Source organism: Taudactylus pleione, unplaced genomic scaffold (assembly GCF_031769625.1).
Source record: "Taudactylus pleione unplaced genomic scaffold, aTauple2 ptg000848l, whole genome shotgun sequence".
Classification (NCBI taxonomy): Eukaryota; Metazoa; Chordata; class Amphibia; order Anura; family Myobatrachidae; genus Taudactylus; species Taudactylus pleione.
The window spans coordinates 1,894,552-1,914,904 of NW_028285250.1; the positions used below are offsets into that span (position 1 = coordinate 1,894,552).

A 20,353-nucleotide genomic window follows, 5' to 3' on the forward strand; every position below is an offset into this window, starting at 1 on the left:
ACGGTCCCTCCTAGTGCCTAACCCAAACCAACAAAAAAAACATTTGTCGACATTCCCATGTCAACCTTTTGTACCTGTTATCCGAAACCCATGTCGACCTTTTGTACCTATGGAGCTATTAATTGCTTGTTAAACTGTTTACTGTCTGCCTTTCATCCAGAAGCTTTGTAGAAATAGATTGATCTTCTGCCTATACTCTTCTGATGACATCTTTCCCAGCTATTAAACAATCTAAACCGTATAGCTTGAGTAAAACCTAATTGAAATATTTATTATTTCAGACAATCGTATTGTTCACCATAAAACCATACAGTACGTTGTTGCCTTGGAGATCATTAAGTCTGTGCCCCACATATATTGTGTCAAATCAAAACAGCATAAGTTAGACATGTAGCACTTACCTATAGGCATGCCGATGCCATAGCCCTTTGTGTCCAGCAGACCTCCAACCTGCGTGAGATTGCAGTTGCGTTGCCGGTAGTACTCGTTCATGGTGGACTCCAGCAGAAAGGCGTAGTTTGAGTTCAGCACTCTGGCTATTCCTTCCTCTGTGCTCTTGACAAACACGCTGGGTTGTTTGGAGTGCATGTAATTCCACATCCGCTGGTAGGTCTGGTAGCGGGAGTTCTAATAATGAAAGACAGCACACAGCTGGGGTCATCCATGCTTATGTCTCACCTGCTGCCTTATAGAGACCTACTCTAGGCAATGTAGCTTTAAGACTATTACAGATATTTTGCAGAAGTTGATTACAATCCCTGTTTTCTTACTAATGTGATCTTTCTAATCCTAAGGGCAAAAAAAGTCACCAATTTGATTCTCATAGAAATATTCTTTCGCTTGTGTATGGTTTGGGGGAATCGTAAGTTGGGAAGATAGTGATCATATCAGTAATATATAGCGCTACTTATAATAAAAATAAAGTTTATGCCAACAAGTGTTATTATTGGTTAGAAATAGTGATGCTTATGTAATAAGGTGCACACCTAAATGTAATAGACATTCTATAGACTGATCATATATATATATATAGGGGATTATGCTGAGCTGACTGCATGTGCTTCCAAGTATAAAGATCTAAAAACTGTACAGTTATACACGCAGGACAAATACATATGTCAGGGTACACTCATACACATGTCAAGACACATACACACATTAAGGCACACTTATACACGTCAGGACACATTCACACGTCAAGACGCACATATGCAGATGTCAAGACACACATACAAGTCAGGATACGATTATGCACATACCAGGAGGCACATCAGGACACAGACACACATGTCCGGACACACATGCACACATCAGGACAGGACATACATGCACACATCAGGACAGGACACACATACACACATCAGGACAGGACACACATACACACATCAGGACAGGACACACATATACACATCAGGACAGGACACACATACACACATCAGGACAGGACACACATACACACATCAGGACAGGACACACATGCACACATCAGGACAGGACACACATGCACACATCAGGACAGGACACACATACACACATCAGGACAGGACACACATACACACATCAGGACAGGACACACATGCACACATCAGGACAGGACACACATACACACATCAGGACAGGACACACATACACACATCAGGACAGGACATACATGCACACATCAGGACAGGACACACATACACACATCAGGACAGGACACACATACACAGATCAGGACAGGACACACATATACACATCAGGACAGGACACACATACACACATCAGGACAGGACACACATACACACATCAGGACAGGACACACATACACACATCAGGACAGGACACACATGCACACATCAGGACAGGACACACATGCACACATCAGGACAGGACACACATACACACATCAGGACAGGACACACATGCACACATCAGGACAGGACACACATGCACACATCAGGACAGGACACACATACACAAGTCAGAACACAGATACACACGGCAGGACACACATACACACATCAGGACAGGACACATACACAAGTCAGAACACAGATGCACACGGCAGGACACACATGCACACATCAGGACAGGACACACATACACACATCAGGACAGGACACACATGCACACATCAGGACAGGACACACATACACACATCTGGACAGGACACACATACACACATCAGGACAGGACACACATGCACACATCAGGACAGGACACACATACACAAGTCAGAACACAGATACACACGGCAGGACACACATACACACATCAGGACAGGACACATACACAAGTCAGAACACAGATGCACACGGCAGGACACACATGCACACATCAGGACAGGACACACATACACACATCAGGACAGGACACACATGCACACATCAGGACAGGACACACATACACACATCTGGACAGGACACACATACACACATCAGGACAGGACACACATACACACATCAGGACAGGACACACATGCACACATCAGGACAGGACACACATGCACACATCAGGACAGGACACACATACACACATCAGGACAGGACACACATACACACATCAGGACAGGACACACATGCACACATCAGGACAGGACACACATGCACACATCAGGACAGGACACACATACACACATCAGGAGAGGACACACATGCACACATCAGGACACACATGCACACATCAGGACAGGACACACATACACACATCAGGACAGGACACACATACACACATCAGGACAGGACACACATGCACACATCAGGACAGGACACACATACACACATCAGGACAGGACACTCATCAGGACAGGACACACATACACAAATCAGGACAGGACACACATACACACATCAGGACAGGACACACATGCACACATCAGGACAGGACACACATACACACATCAGGACAGGACACACATACACACATCAGGACAGGACACACATGCACACATCAGGACAGGACACACATACACACATCAGGACAGGACACACATCAGGACAGGACACACATACACACATCAGGACAGGACACACATACACACATCAGGACAGGACACACATACACACATCAGGACAGGACACAAATACACACATCAGGACAGGACACACATACACAAGTCAGAACACAGATACACATACACACATCAGGACAGGACACACATACACAAGTCAGAACACAGATACACACGGCAGGACACACATACACAAGTCAGAACACAGATACACATACACACATCAGGACAGGACACACATACACACATCAGGACAGGACACACATACACACATCAGGACAGGACACATACACAAGTCAGAACACAGATGCACACGGCAGGACATACATACACACATTGGGACACACATTGGGACACAGATACACATGCCAGGACACATACACACATTGAGGCACATGTCGGGACACATACACATGTCAAGACGCACTTATACAAATGTCAGGATACACATATAAGTCAGGATACAATTATACACAGACCAGGAGGCCCATCAGGACACAAATACACACATCCAGACACACATAGATATGTATGAACACACATACACATGTCAGGACACAGATACACATGTCAGGACACAAATACACACATCAGGACATAGATACACATGTAAGGACACAGATAAAAACATCAGGCCACACATACACATGTCAGGACACAGATACACACGTCAGGACATAGATACACACGTCAGGACACAGATACAGACATCAGGACACAGATATACACGTCAGGACACATACACACATCAGGACATAGATACACACGTAAGGACACAGATACAAACGTCAGGATACACATGTCAGGATACCCATACAACCGTCAGGACACAGATACACACGTCAGGGCACAGATACACATGTCAGGACACACATACACATGTCAGGCCACAGATACACACGTCAGGCCACAGATACACATGTCAGGACACAGATACACACGTCAGGACACAGATACACATGTCAGGACACACATACACATGTCAGGCCACAGATACACACGTCAGGCCACAGATACACACGTCAGGACACAGATACACACGTCAGGACACAGATACACATGTCAGGACACAGATACACACGTCAGAAGTCAGGCCACAGATACACGACATCAGGCCACAGAAAAGCTTAAAATTAGTTTTTATAGTCTAAAACACATTCACTATTCAGTTTCATTTTAATAAAAAATACTTTGAAATACATAACATATAATATTACTTAGGGATAGCACCTCTTTGTTTCCATCATTCTAGAAACAATGCATTACCAAGAGGCTTGGCCAAAACCTCAGTAGAGTTCCAAACATTTTTTTGGTTATTATTCTCAGGTCATTTTGTTTTACCAATCTAATTAATTCCAATACCTAGTTTCCAAGTATTGCCAAATATTCTATAATCAAACAACAAAATGAAAACTGGCATTCACATAAAGACACCTCCGAATCAGCCCCCTTGTTAGTGTACTGATCCCGTACTTTTCGCATGCCGGACTATTCGTCGACATCGCTGGTTTTCCATGCGAAAAGTATTGCGCTCGTCCGCGCTTATCCCCGTATTCAATTAGAAATCAGCAAAGACGGAACCCGGCGAATTCTAAACCAGCGAAAAGTCCTGTCAGATTTGGGGAAATCAGCCTGACAACCCCCAAAAGATGCACTGACATTGGGGATCACTATACATACCCCCGAATAGCCCTGCTGAAGGTATTTGGGGTATTTAAATCATCTCAATAGCTGCAAATTAGTGTCTTTGCAGAAGTGGTGAAGAATAGCATTTTGCAGGGTTTTATTGCAGAAAATAAGTAGTCCCAGCAAATTTGGGGTACATGAAAATGGGTGCTAGCGTATTTTGAAGTTGCTAAAGTGAAGTTTTAAAAAACCTTAAAACTCCACCTGCCGCCAGCACCTGCAAACTTAAAAACAGCTGGGGAATACTTGGGGACCTCCCTGGAGTCTATTTCACTAGTTTTTTAGTTTGTCCCCCAACTTTGTACTTTTTCGCCCCCTTTTTCAAAGTCATTTTTATGGGTGTTCTTAAGTATTTTTTTAAAGTTTTTTTTAGTTTACCTTTGGGGCGCCGTCCCAAGGGTGCTGGGTGGTTCCCGCAAGTTTGCCCCCCAAAACCCCAACTCTGCACTTTTTTCAACAGCTTTCATAGGCAAATCTTTTCGCCTATTCCAACGCACTGGCGAAAAGCCTTTGGAATTGAATACGGGGATACGTTTTCGGCTGGCGAAATGACGTAATCGGCAAAACTTTTCCGCAGAAACTGACTTTTCGCACCTGATTGAATACGGCCCATAGAGTCAGATGCAGAGTAAGCTGAGCACTGGCAGGAGATCATTGTAATATACTCCCTGTACACCTTCTGCCATTACACGGAGCACAGACAGGCATTGCCAATAGTGTTTATGCAGGGAGAAGACTAATTACACATAACAACAGTATAGACCATATATATACTGGCACAGTGGCACAAGCTGTGTCAATTTATTTTGATCTGTGTATACACTACATATCATTTAACAGGATTTATGTAGCAGTTAAATTAATTATCTATTGACATTGTAGGATGGATACTTTAAAGTGTCAAGAGCAGTACATTTCCTAAATCCAGAACAGGGCTGCAAATGGGATTCTTTCAGGTGTTTGTAAATGAAATAGATACAGCATTTGAGCAGTGAGACTGTGTCTTGCTGAACCAGCTCTTACTTGCATACAATGTGATATATCATCTTTACCATCTCTATCCATACCCGCTGACCTTAGGGTTGCCCCCCTAGTAGTGTTGAAGTTTTTCTGCTGTTATTTGGCGGTGTGCTGGAGGGAAACCTTTTTATTATGTTTTTACCTTGCGTTTCAGAGTAAACCCCTCCCCTTACAAGCACCTGTGAATTACAATTAAGTTGATATGAGCAACTGGGGCATATTTTTAATGGGTGCAGGGTGTGTGATGCACACGGGCCCCTGGGTCTAGGGGGGCCCGCACCGCACACCTTGCACCCATATTATACTTACCTCTCCGGAGTCCCACATCGGTGTCAGCGATGTAAAAACGCCTGGTGGCTGCCGCAGCCATTTTCCCGGTGACCTGCGCATGCGCTATAGACTCTGGGCACACTCTAGTTCCCAGAGTCTATCAGTGCGGCACTGAAGTCAGTGCGCTGCTGGCCACTGGACTGAGAGGAGGGGGCCCCGTGATAGAGACTACACACAGGCCTGAGTTACTGGTGCTGTAAAGCGTTGGCCGGGGTCAAGATGATGTGATTCATCACAAATCATGTCATCAGCCACCTGTACTGCCCACTTCACTTGGGAAGTCGGCAGCCACAGCCGATGTAGCAGTCGGCACCAGGAGAGTTGGCTTCTTTTCCGGGCGGCCGGGAGCGCAACATGGTATTCAGGAGCCTCTCGGCTGTTCTGGGAGAGTAGGCAGGTATGCATCTATCAGAGGTGTAACTTTGTATTATTTTATAGTAAGCTATTATACTACCAGGTGTTGGCACAGTGCCCCAGGATTATCTAGATGTCTCTGATTCAGTTACTAACAGTCTACACTGGGGGTGTGGTACAAAATATAGGCATTCAGAATGTAGACAACAGCATTCTAATTGTCATCATTCTGAACAAATACCTACAGCCATGGCCAAAGGTTTTGAGATTGACACAAGTATTGGTTTTCCCAAAGTCTGCTGCTTCAGTTTTATGATGGCAATTTGCAAATACTCCAAAATGTCATGAAGAGTGATCAGAAGAATTGCAAAGTCCCTCTTTGCCATGACAATGAACTTAGGGCCTGATTCAGAACCACTCGCTGTTTGTGGGCGCTCGCTCTGAATCAGGACGGGGATTTTTTTTTTTTATTTTTCTCCTGCCCGCTCGCTAAGCTATGGGTGCCCACCCACAGCTTGTACAAGCGGGCTGGAGATGGTCGCGATTATCGTGACCATTGGGCTTGCGAGGAGACCCTGTGGTAGGGTCTCAGCTCTCGCAAGCCCGAGTGGACTCCCTGCTCTAATAGAGCAGAAAGTCCACTACTGACATCACGAGTGATGTCAGTAGGGCCGCCCACAAACGCCAGGTGTTCCTAAGGGAATACCTGCGTTTGCCTAACCACCCCCCCTCCCCGCATACAAAACGGGGCGAGCTGTCACTCACCATCGACAGCCGCCCCGTCTTGCAGCGAGCCCCGGAGCGACTGAACTTCAGTCGCTCACTGGGGCTCGCACATGCGCACGCCGGAGGTGGCGCATGCGCAAGGGGAAAACATCGACCCGCTTGCGAGCGCTGTGCGCTTTCGAGCGGGTATGAATCAGGCCCTTACTCCCAAAAACAACATTTCCACTGCTTTTCAGCCCTGCCACAAAAGGACAAGCTGACATCATGTCATTGATTCTCTCGTTAACACAGGTGAGAGTGTTGCCGAGGACAAGGCTTGAGATCACTCTGTCATGCTGATTGAGTTAGAATAACAGACTGGAAGCTTTAAAAGGAGGGTGGAGCTTGAAATCATTGTTCTTCCTCTGTTAACCATGGTTACCTTCAAGGAAACACATGCAGTCATCATTGTTTTGCACAGAAAGAGCTTCACCGGCTGCTAGTAAGATTGCACCTAAATCAACCATTCATCGGATCATCAAGAACTTCAAGAAGAAGGCTTCAGGGAGCCCAAGAACGTCCAGCAAGCGCCAGGACCATCTCCTAAAGTTGATTCAGCTGCGGGATCGGGGAACCTCCAGTGCAGAGCTTGCTCAGGAATGGCAGCAGGCAGGTGTGAGTGCATCTTCATGCACAGTGAGGTGAAGACTTTTGGAGGATGGCCTGGTGTCAAGAAGGGCAGCAAATAAGCCACTTCTATCCAGGAAAAACATCAGGGACAGACTGATATTCTGCAAAAGGTACAGGGATTGGACTGCTGAGGACTGGGGTACAGTTATTTTCTCTGATGAATCCCCTTTTAGATTGTTTGGGGCATCTGGAAAAATGCTTGTCTGGAGAAGGAAAGGTGAGTGCTACCATCAGTCCTGTGTCATGCCAACAGTAAAGCATCATTCATGTGTGGGGTTGCTTTTCAGCCAAGGGAGTGGGCTCACTCACAAGAAAACAGCCATGAATAAAGAATTGTACCAAAACATCCTCCAAGAGCAACTTCTCCCAACCATCCAAGAACAGTTTGGTGACGAACAATGCCTTTTCCAACATGATGGAGCACCTTGACTAAGTGGCTTGGGGAACAAAACATCGAAATTTTGGGTCCATGGCCAGGAAACTGCCCAGACCTTAATCCCATTGAGAACTTGTGGTCAATCATCAAGAGGTGGTGGACAAACAAAAACCCACAAATTCTGACAAACTCCAAGCATTGATTAGGCAAGAATGGGCGGCCATCAGTCAGTATGTGGCCCAGAAGTTGATTGACAGCATGCCAGGGTGAATTGCAGAGGTCTTCAAAAAAAAAAAAGGTCAACACTGCAAATATTGACTCTGCATAAACTTAATGTAATTGTCAATAAAAGCTTTTGACACTTATGAAATGCTTGTAATTTTACTTTAGTTTACCATAGTAACATCTGACAAAAAGGTCTAAAAACTAGGAATGTGCAGGCTCGTATAGGTTCGAATTTTCCCGCAAAGTTTGGATTTTTCCCGCCAAACATCAGGTCTCACAAAGAGGCAAAACATCATCTTTCATGGACAAACATCATCTTTCCTGGACAAAAGTCCATGGAAGATGATGTTTGTCCATGAAAGATGATGTTTTGCCTCTTTCTGAGACACGATTTTTGGCGGGAAAAATCCAAACTTGGTGGGAAAATTCTAACCTATACGAGTCTGCACATGCCTACTAAAAACACTGAAGCAGCAGACTTTGTGAAAAGCAATTCTTGTATCAGTCTCAAAACTTTTGCCCATGGCTTTACACCTACTGGATAATGGAACTAACTGCAGCCACCTGCTATCCCTGTTGTGCCATAGATTGTACACTGTGATATTATAAAATCTGGGAAATGTATATATGATGTTCACCATGTGACTATGTTAATGCAACGCAGAAGTTGTACCTTTATATAAAGAAATATTCTACCTGATATTATGCATCGTGTCTCCTCCACAAGTGAAATAAAGCATGATGAAAATGGACAGATATAGTGCACAGTGTATAAAGAAAATAACGTGATCTGTAAAAATGCTGTTGTATTGAAGCTGTGTTTGGTGAGATGAAACATGTTACAGAATATTCAAAATCGCAGAGAGTTCACCTATGATGTAATGAATACAGGACATACCTGGACAGTGAGGAGACTCCAACATACAATTGTATAGCCATACTGTAAGTACTTTTCCCCTTTTCTTATTGGTCACTGTTAAATGCACATTTAACATGAATGATAGGTGATCTTGCTCACATATATAACCTTAATATTTAATTATGTGATTAAAAGAATCTAGACCAGTGATTTTCAGCCTTTTCAACTCGAGGCACACTACACAAGGTTTTAAAACTACCAAGGCACACTATCCGGCGACGCGGTGTGCGTGACCAATGAAAAAACATAAACATTGGCTCCCACATAAAAAAAGTACACACACATTGGCCTCCACAGGAATAAAACACACTACATTGGCCTCCACAGGAATAAAACACACTACATTGGCCTCCACAGGAATAAAACACACTACATTGGCCTCCACAGGAATAAAACTCACTACATTGGTCTCCACAGGAATAAAACACAATACACAGGCCTCCACAGGAATAAAACACACTACATTGGCCTCCACAGGAATAAAACACACAACATTGGCCTCCACAGAAATAAAACACACATACATTGGCCTCCATAGGAATAAAACACACTACATTGGCCTCCACAGGAATAAAACTCACTACATTGGCCTCCACAGGAATAAAACTAACTACATTGGCCTCCACATGAATAAAACACACTACATTGGCCTCCACAGGAATAAAACACACTACATTGGCCTCCACAGGAATAAAACACACTACATTAGCCTACACAGGAATAAAACACACTACATTGGCCTCCACAGGAATAAAACACACATACATTGGCCTCCACAGGAATAAAACTCACTACATTGGACTCCACAGTAATAAAACACACATACATTGGTAAAACAGAATGTTGATAATCCGAGCGCTTCACGAATATGAGGAAGATGCTGCAAAGGTGCCAAGTGTACACCAACAAAAACACACCAACCTACATTGGCCTCCACAGGAATAAAACTCACTACATTGGCCTCCACAGGAATAAAACACACTACATTGGTCTCCTCAGGAATAAAACACACTACAGTACAACTGTGCTGAGCTGACCGCCGTGGCACACTTGACAACTGCTTGCGGCACACTAGTGTGCCTTGGCACAGTGGTTGAAAAACACTGATCTAGACAAATGTAATAACCTATGGTCAAAGAACATCTTCAATTAGACCTGATTCACAGGTGCACGCTAACTGCACACACTGCCAATATTCATGTATTTGAGTGAGAGATTATTTGAAACTGCGCATGTGCGAAAAGATCAGAAAACCCTAAGGTGCATGCAGCGTTACACAGAGAGTACGCTCAAAAATGGGGCAGCAAAGTGGTGGGCATTCCTGGGCGGTGATTGGGAGGTGACCTGAAATAAATAGAAAAAAAAATAGGTCTCGCCGGCGTGTCATGGTGAGTGTGGTAGGCGTGTCATGGTGAGTGTGGTAGGCGTGTCATGGTGAGTGTGGTAGGCGTGTCATGGTGAGTGTGGCAGGCGTGTCAAGACACTGCACCTGCTGTAGGGCTTGTGCAAGTGTATATAAGAGTATTTACCAGATGCTGCGCACAACCTCTATACTACCTTGAATAATGTTCTATGTGAGATGTAGCCGTTGCCCGGGGTGAATCTTCTCGTGATCCCGGGACGACCAGCTTGAGCCTATAGCGGGGATCACTCTGAGCTGCGGCGCACTATGCCGCACGAGCACGGACACTGACCCTGTTTCCAGGGTCAGGGCGCGCTCGAGTGCACCAGCAAGCGGGCGAAGTACTGACGGTCCTGGCTCTGGTCGAGCCGGGGGCTGTGGACGTCACCCTGACCAGAGGATACTTACCCGGATGGGCTCAGCTGACTGTCCGTCTTCTTCCTCCGTAGCGAGCTCGTGGCGGTCTTCTCTTTCTTGCCGGTAGTTGATGTTGATTGATGCAGTGATGAGTGGGTAAAGGTGGTTCGGCACAGAGGTGAAGGGTTTTTGTGGGGTGTCCGACTCCAACACGTTTCGACCTGATCGGTCTTCCTCTGGGAGCAGTCGGACAGTCAGCTGAGCCCATCCGGGTAAGTATCCTCTGGTCAGGGTGACGTCCACGGCCCCCGGCTCGACCAGAGCCAGGACCGTCGGTACCTCGCCCGCTTGCTGGTGCACTCGAGCGCGCCCCGGCCCTGACACTGGAAACAGGGTCAGTGTCCGTGCTCGTGCGGCATAGTGCGCCACAGCTCAGAGTGATCCCCGCTATAGGCTCAAGCAGGTCGTCCCGGGATCACGAGAAGATTCACCCCGGGCAACGGCTACATCTCACATAGAACATTATTCAAGGTACTGTAATTGAAATCAGCGGGACGCCGCTGCATATCTCTCACACCCAGACTTTTTTTGATACCTACAGACTTATATGTTTATTGACACTGGTGGCTACACGGCACATGTGACCCATTTATTCAATAGGATTGGAAAAAACTCCATTACTTTTTTCTTCCCCTGGATTGCTTCCCATCTGTTGTGATTGACAGTAGCAATCCATGCAAGTGTAGCAGCAGTTTTTCACGCTGAAAATTGAACCACGCATTAATATAGAGGGGGATAAGTTGTTAGTGTGGGTACACCATCACTTGGTTCACGTGTGTAAAAGACACACTAGCACACTCCCGATCTATTACAATCTATTATTTTAACAATAAATCCCATTTTTACCATACTATTCTGCCTACTCAGATTAATTTACATTATATATTACACACCATTTAGTATAGAGGTTGTGCGCAGCATCTGGTAAATACTCTTATATACAGTCTTCTACTGGATGAAGTCAGGCATCCTCCAGAGCAGCAGCAAACCATCTTTTAAAGTCCCTACCACTTACGAAGTTGCGCTAGACCATCTACCCTATTCTTGTGCAAGTGTAGATGGTCCACGAGATGGTGCTATGATGGGGGCGTGTTGAGAATCACTGGTGGTGTTACAGTGTGCAGAGATGCTGATAGCGAGTGTTTTAGTGCTTGCTCATTCAGATGCTGCCTACCACCCCGGGATGTAGTTAAATTGCCGGTGGTCGGGAAGCCGGCTGCCGAAATACCGTAGCCGGAACGCCGCCGCCGGGCAAAATGTTGATGCCGATATTCAAAGGACATCAGGAAACCGGCGTCGGCATCGGGAACACCAGAATCCCGAACGTCCTGACCCCGGAAAGTATCGCAGTTTCCCTGGGGATGGGGGGTTAGGCACCCCCGGGGGAGATTAGTGTTAGGCACCCCCGGGGAGGGTTAGACTATGGGGAGGGGGGGGTTTAGGGTGCGGTAAGCAGGGGTTAGCATTAGGCGCCACCGGGGGGAGGTTAGGGTTAGACATTCCTCCAGGAGGGTTAGGTTTAGGGTGCGGTAAGGGGGGGGTAGGGAAAAGCACTACGGGGGTAGGGTTAGGCACCAAAGAGGGAGGGTTAGGGGGAAGGGGAGTTATAGGGATAGCAGACTTACTACCCCTGCCGGGATCTTCAGCGTTCAGCCTTCCAGCATCGGGATTTGAACCAGCGGTTATTCAGCCGCCGGTATTTCATACCGATTCCCCGGGGGAGGCTAAAGCTAGCATTTGTATATTTTCGCAGCCACGGCTCCAGCAAAAGACATAACTGTGGCTGCGACTGTGTGCACATCTGACTCAGGCTCATTGGGCCTGATACAGAGCTGTATGCTACGCTGATGATTTTGCAAATTGAGAGATTTTTTTGCCAATTCATCCGAGTCGCACTGCGCATACTTTACCATAGTCGCACACCGCAAGTCTTTAATCGCAGTGTGATTGACAGGCAAGGCACGTTTGGGGGAGGTGATAGGGAGTGTCGGCTAAAAATGCAGGCATTTCAGGGGCGCACACAGGAAACATGGCTCCAGCGTCTCAGTTACGGCGGCCATTCTGAGTGACAAAAGGCTTACTCAAGGAGTCGATGTTTGCCTGATCTGCATCCAATGTTACGTATGCAAGGTCGGACTGGCTCACAGTGGTACAGGGGAAATCCACGGTGGGCCCCACTGCCTGAGGGCCCAGCCAGTCCTTTAGAGGTCCCCTATCCATTGTACAGTACATGTGGTTTATAGACATGATCACCATCATGTGTTTTATACATATGTCACATTTTACTGCATCCCCAGGATCTACAGCTATGAAAATGGCATCAGCGGAAGCTTTAGCGTACAGTACATCTCTAAGTCAGGCCCATTATGTTTAGGAGATTGTTAGCTAAAATTAACCTAGATTGTAAAAGAGAAGTTGTCTATATCCTCTTAATGTAGTCCATCCAGATTAGATAGGAAAAAGCAGATATTTGTCTTGACATAAAGATAACTTGGAGCGTGTCTGTTGATCATGATTAGTTATTATGTACTCAACATAATCCTTAATAATTGAGAACTGGGTCAGAATTAATCATGATTTTAAGTGAATATCAATATTAAAAAATTGTATATCTCTAAAAAAATGATATATTTATATGATATATACAGTCAGGTCCATAAATATTGGGACATTGACAGAATTTCAGATTTTGGCCTCTATTCACCACCACAATAGTTTTGAAATGAAACAAACAAGATGTGCTTTAACTGCAGACTTTCAGATTTAATTTGAGGGTAATTACATCCAAATCAGGTGAACGGTGTAGGAATTACAACAGTTTAAATTTGTGTCTCCCACTTTTTAAGGGGCCAAAAGTAATGGGACTATCAACTCAAAAGCTATTTCATGGACAGGTGTGGGCTATTCCCTCGTTATTTCATTATCAATTAAGCAGGTAAAAGGTCTGGAGTTGATTCTAGGTGTGACATTTGCATTTGGAATCAGTTGCTGTCGACTCTCAATATGAGATCCAAAGAGCTGTCACTATCAGTGAAGCAAGCCATCATTAGGCTGAAAAATCAAAACAAACCCATCAGAGAGATAGCAAAAACATTAGGTGTGGCCAAATCAACTGTTTGGAACATTCTTATAAAGAAAGAACGCACCGGAGAGCTCAGCAACACCAAAAGACCTGGAAGACCATGGAAAACAACTGTGGTGGATGACAAAAGAATTCTTTCCCTGGTGAAGAAAAACCCCTTCACAACAGTTGGCCAAATCAAGAACACTCTCCAGGAGGTAGATGTATATGTGTCAAAGTCAACAATCAAGAGAAGACTTCACAAGAGTGAATATAGAGGGTTCACCACAAGATGCAAACCATTGGTGAGCCACAAAAACAGGAAGACCAGATTAGAGTTTCCAAACAACATCTAAAAAAGCCATTACAGTTCTGGAACAACATCCTATTGACAGATGAGACAAAGGTCAACTTGTACCAGAGTGATGGGAAGAGAAGAGAAGGAAAGGAACTGCTCATGATCCAAAAGATACCACCTCATCAGTGAAGCATGGTGGTGGTAGTGTCATGGCGTGGGCATGTATGGCTGCCAATGGAACTGGTTCCCTTGTATTTATTGATGATGTGACTGCTGACAAAAGCAGCAGAATGAATTCTGAAGTGTTTCGGGCACTATTATATGCTCATATTCAGTCAAATGCTTCAGAACTCATTGGCCATCGCTTCACAGTGCAGATGGTCAATGACCCAAAGCATACTGCAAAAGCAACAAAGAGTTTTTTAAGGCTAAAAAGTGGAATGTTATGCAATGGCCAAGTCAATCCCCTGACCTGAATCCGATTGAGCATGCATTTCACTTGATGAAGACAAAACTGAAGGGAAAATGCCCCAAGAACAAGCAGGAACTGAAGACATTTGCAGTAGAGGCCTGGCAGAGCATCACCAGGGATGAAACCCAACGTCTGGTGATGTCTATGCATTCCAGACTTCAGGCTGTAATTGCCTGCAAAGGATTTGCAACAAAGTATTAAAAAGTGAAAGTTAGATTTAGGATTGTTTAGTTTGTCCCATTACTTTTGGCCCCTTAAAAAGTGGGAGGCACATATAGAAACCATTGTAATTCCTACACCGTTCACCTGATTTGGATGTAATTACCCTCAAATTAAATCTGAAAGGCTGCAGTTAAATCACATCTTGTTTGTTTCATTTCAAAGCCATTGTGGTGGTGAATAGAGGCCAAAATATGAAAATTCTGTCAATGTCCCAATATTTATGGACCTGACTGTATATATAGGAACATTTTTCTAAGCTCCTAACCACTCTCTTAATATATTCATTTTATTAGCCATCCTCATTTTAATAAGTTATCAGTCTCTCCATTTTCTAATCAATATATCTTGTAACTAAGAATAATTACATATTTTAAGTACCTGATGCTGTTTTATTAATCTTTACATCAATGATATTTACTAGCTTAAATACATGAAATAAAACAAATGTAATATTCAGACTGTGTACTTATGAAAGGAGGTACACGTGCGCTCCTTGGTGTGTGTGCGGGGGAGGGGGGGGGAGAGGAATACAGAATGGGGGGGGAAAAGGATGGGAGGTGTGCTAATGGGGTGTCGTGTGTTGGTGTGTATCTAAGTGGGTAGATGGGTGATGCACAAATGATGAGTCAGACACTGTAATTGATTTGAATCCACCTATTTATTGGTGAGGCACAATGCTCCCTAGGTGGTATCGTGGGATGGGTTGGGGATGAATAGGTAGTTCCTGTCGATCCTGGTCAGGGTGTTGGTGGGCCCTTTTAGGGGGCCCCTTGCTGTGCGTCCACGACGTGCAGAAGTAAGGGCCGCACGGCAAGGAGCCCCCTAAAAGGGCCCACCAACACCCTGACCAGGATCTACAGGAACTACCTATTCATCCCCAACCCATCCCACGATACCACCTAGGGAGCATTGTGCCTCACCAATAAATAGGTGGATTCAAATCAATTACAGTGTCTGACTCATCATTTGTGCATCACCCATCTACCCACTTAGATACACACCAACACACGACACCCCATTAGCACACCTCCCATCCTTTCCCCCCCCATTCTGTATTCCTCTCCCCCCCCTCCCCCGCACACACACCAAGGAGCGCACGTGTACCTCCTTCCAAAAGCATAACCCAACAGGATTGGTACGCCTGTTCCACGTGCAGCACCATTGCCAACCCCCTCCCCCTCTCCCTCTCTCTCTCTCCTCGCCCCTGTCCAGCCAAACCCCCCCCCCTTTCCCTCCCCTGCACAATCATTACACCCACCCACCAGAACCTGGAGCGCGGATCAATCTGCTTATTGAATAGACTGTGTACTTATTTCATTAATTTACGACCACTGAACAGATCATCTACCAATTAAAAAAATGCCTTTAATACCCCTTTTCCACCTAAATTCCGGGTCTGACCCGGAGTTGGAACAAAGTTCCTATCCGGATCAGACCCGGAATTTTGCCGGCGCCGACTCGGGATATTCCCGAGTCAGCACCGCTCACACCGCAGTCGGGTCTGCATAGACCCGGCTTTTGCGGAGTGAAAGTGGTCGCTTGGAGATGACGTCATCTCCAAGCGCCACTGAAGCCGGACCAATCGTCCGGCTAGCAGCGCACTCCAGGTCATCGTGACCCGGACTGCGCTGTTCTCACAGCAGGGTTTCACTGCTACGCCCGTGTTAAACCCTGCTACTTACCTGGGTTGGATTGCCGGGTCACTCGACCCGGCGATCCAACTCTCTCCCCTTTTACACCAGGGAGCTGCCCGGGTTAACCCTTCAAAAACCCGGGTTTTAGCTCCGATGTAAAAGGGGTATCAATTAGAAAAAAGCTTCAATGCCTCAATTAAAAGTGATCTCTTTGTGAAGAACAGTGATGTGGATATGTGTAGTCCAAAATCTCTTTCTCACAGGGATGTACAAATATTAATCTATTCTGTAACAATGCTATTGCTTTGGTTATAGCAAAATGTTAAGGTCAAAACAAATTACTATGGAAATCAAATGCCACCTGATAACTATCTGAGTCCACGTTAAGAATTTATATACAGGTTTTTTTTTTTACTGTCTGGATTAATTTTAATGTGCCTACCAGATGAACTAAAACAGCTTTAATGAAATTCTAACGGGCGGTGTCTTATAATGAGGCCGTCTCTAACGATCGCCATGCATATTGACTTGTAATTACAGATTCTCATTGATCTCAGGTTATCTAAGTATTTTACAAAAAAAAGTCATTTTAAGGTTAAATATGTGAGGAAGATCACCTTCTCTCATTCCTGCTAAATGCACATTTAACAGTTAACAATAAGAAAAGGGAAATGCACTAATGTTTTTATAATCAGATATTAGATTCTCCTCAGACTGTTTAATTATGTATCAATTACTGCAAAAATGAACTCTCTGCAATTAAATTTGAACCTTGTGTAACATATGTAATTTAAATTGTACACTTGGAGTACTAATGAATTGATTAATTAGGCTGGCAATCATAGCCCTTGTAATTAGAGATGAGCAGTTCCCGGCTTGGGTCTTCCCATAGAGATCGGAATGAAATCCCGGCACAAGAAGACTGGCAACTGAAGTTCAAATCCGGATGCCGGAAGACCGACAACTGAAGATTCCGACAGGTAAGTATTTTAACTATAACTAACCTTACCCCCCCTAAACCTCCCTTAGGAGTGCCTAACCCTAACCCCCCCTGTAAGTGCCTAACCCTAACCCCGCCTTCCCCAAGCCTATTCCTAACCCTCCCGGGGGAGTGCCTAACCCTAACCCTGCCTTCCCCTAGCCTAACCCTAACACTCCCGAGGGGGTGCCCCTAACCCTAAGTCCCCCCCCCGGGAGCCCCTAACCTAACCCTCCCCCCGCCCGGCTTACCTTCGTTTGGCATGCCGGGCGTTGGGCTCCCGGCGTAGGTAAAATGACAGGATTTCGACGCCTGTCAGTAGATCCCTGCCGGGATTAGACAGTCGGGAAGTCTGCGGTCAGCATTTTGACCGTTGGCATCCCTTCCCATAAGTTCGAAACTCTCTGGTTTTCGATGGCATGTAAACAGGTCCAAGTTACATTATTTTAGCGGGTTTTAGCATTTTTACAGTAATCCCAAACCAAAACACTTCAGGGTGGTTTTGCCAAAACCATAACATTTGAGGGTGGTTTTGCCAAAACCAAAACACGGGTGTCCGCACATATCTCTACTTGTAATCAACCAGTTATAATAAAGTCTAGGGGGTAAATTTACTATTGTCAGATTTTGTGTGCAGTATTAAAACCACTAGACATCACATGCTGTCTTCTGCCCTAAACTGCAAAATGTAGGAGCATATTTATAAAAAAATGCACCCAGATCACCCCCCATTTCCCTAAGTCGGATCTGATACGGGGTGATAAGCATAGTAACTATCACGCATTTTCTACTATATGCAGAGATCTCACGACTGGCATTGTGGACAGCTCCAGCCCATAAGAGAGCGATTCCAAGATCCAACCCCGGCAGTGCTGTCCCATTGAAGCTAATGGGCTAATGTCACCTGAAGAGCCCAGGCATCCAAGTTGAAAAGTTACGCTTCACAGATCTTGTTACAGGCTGATTTCCCCACACTTAATGATTTTTTTGCGCGATCACTTTCTACAATTGGATGGAAAGTTAAGCAGGAGCGGACAAAGCCACGCTAAGTGAAATTATCGCGTGATAGGCGGGTTAATTAAAGGCACGGTAAGCAAAAATGTTGCAGTGGCTAATTGAATTTCCCCCTAAGAATGAATTGTTGCTGGGACTGAAGTGGATTTCACCACATTTGTCAGCTGCAGTATCACTGCACAGTCAGAAGTCTTGTGAGTGAATGTAACTTTTACCTTTGGGCATTTAATAATAAGGGGTCTATTTACTAAGCAGTGTTAGGAGACAGAGTGAAAAGTGATAACGTGCCAGCCAATCAGCTGCTGACTGTCATCTCACAGGCTGTGTTTGAAAAATGACAGTTGGGAGCTGATTGGCTGGCACCTTATCACTTGTCACTCTGGACCTCATTCAGAGCCGGACGCTATTTGCGCTCGCTCGTTCAGAAAAAAGGGGTGGCTATTCAAATGAACCGTTCGCTCTTTGCGGTCTGTTCACGCCTCTAGGTCTGAACGAGTGAACGAAACATTTTTGGAAAACTACGCCCCCTGGCCGCTCGCATCCTACGTCATGTCCGCTATTTATTAGATTAATCGAGTACATCGACCAGCGTATGAACTGCTCGCTATTCTTGTGGTTGGCTTTTCCTACCGCAATCTTGCGAGCAGTTCTGACTATAAAATAACCCAGTGACGTGGTCAATGACGCTGCTGTATTAATTATACACACCCTTAAAACGCCCGTTTTGATCTTTAAGCACGCCTGCGTTCGGATCTCCACTCCCCGTTTTCAAGCACCTTCCCCTGTTACCACCCACATACGCCTCCTCCTGTCACTCAAAATAGCAGGCATTCGCTATTTAGCGAACAAACGATTTTCGGTCGCACTGACTGGTTCGCGCATGCGTATTAGGATCCGTACGCATGCGCAGTTGTGCAAGCATCGCTCGGAACGAATGAGCGGCCGCTTACGAGCGGCTCTGAATCAGGCCCTCTGTCTCCTAACACTGCTTAGTAAATAGACCCCTAAGTCTTAACTCAGCTGTGGTATATTTTGATGACATTGATCATGTCAACATGATATTGTCGACACAGTGACATTGCGCACAGCAAAATTCATCATGTCGACACCAATGAAATGTCGACATGACTTTGCCCTACAATATCATCCCTCTGCTGATGATACTCAGATCTACTTCTCCTCCCCAGACCTCTCCCCCTATCTCCTTATTACTATCTCCAGCTGTCTCTCTGCTTTTTCCTCCAGGATGTCCCAGCACTTTCTTTAACTTACCATTCCTTGAGCCTGAGCTGATCATCTTCCCATCCTCCCGAATAACCTCACCTACCACAATTCCATTATCTATTGACAGCACCAACATCTCTTCTAGCCCCTAAGTGCGCACGGCCGCCTCGATGTTTGTCTACTGCGCATGTGCACGAGGGAGCTGGCTCCTTCATGCGCATGCGTGAGACCCGCTACGACCGACAGCGCCGGTCGTAGCGGGTCTCTTTCCAAAGGGGGCAAGCTGTCGATGTTAATTGACAGCTCGCCTCGTTTGGAAGGCGGGCCGGGGGGGTG

The 20,353-nt window shown here is 45.5% G+C and overlaps 1 protein-coding gene across 1 annotated transcript in view; it reads right to left on the minus strand.

The window, feature by feature from the left end:
- The window catches only part of GRIK4 (glutamate ionotropic receptor kainate type subunit 4), a 314,460-nt gene that overhangs the window by 12,314 nt on the left and 281,793 nt on the right, over positions 1-20,353 (minus strand). Inside the window, exon 17 of the mRNA XM_088458742.1 lies at positions 402-627. Within this exon, the coding sequence (XP_088314868.1) occupies positions 402-627 (226 nt within the window). The remainder of the gene's footprint in view (positions 1-401; positions 628-20,353) is intronic.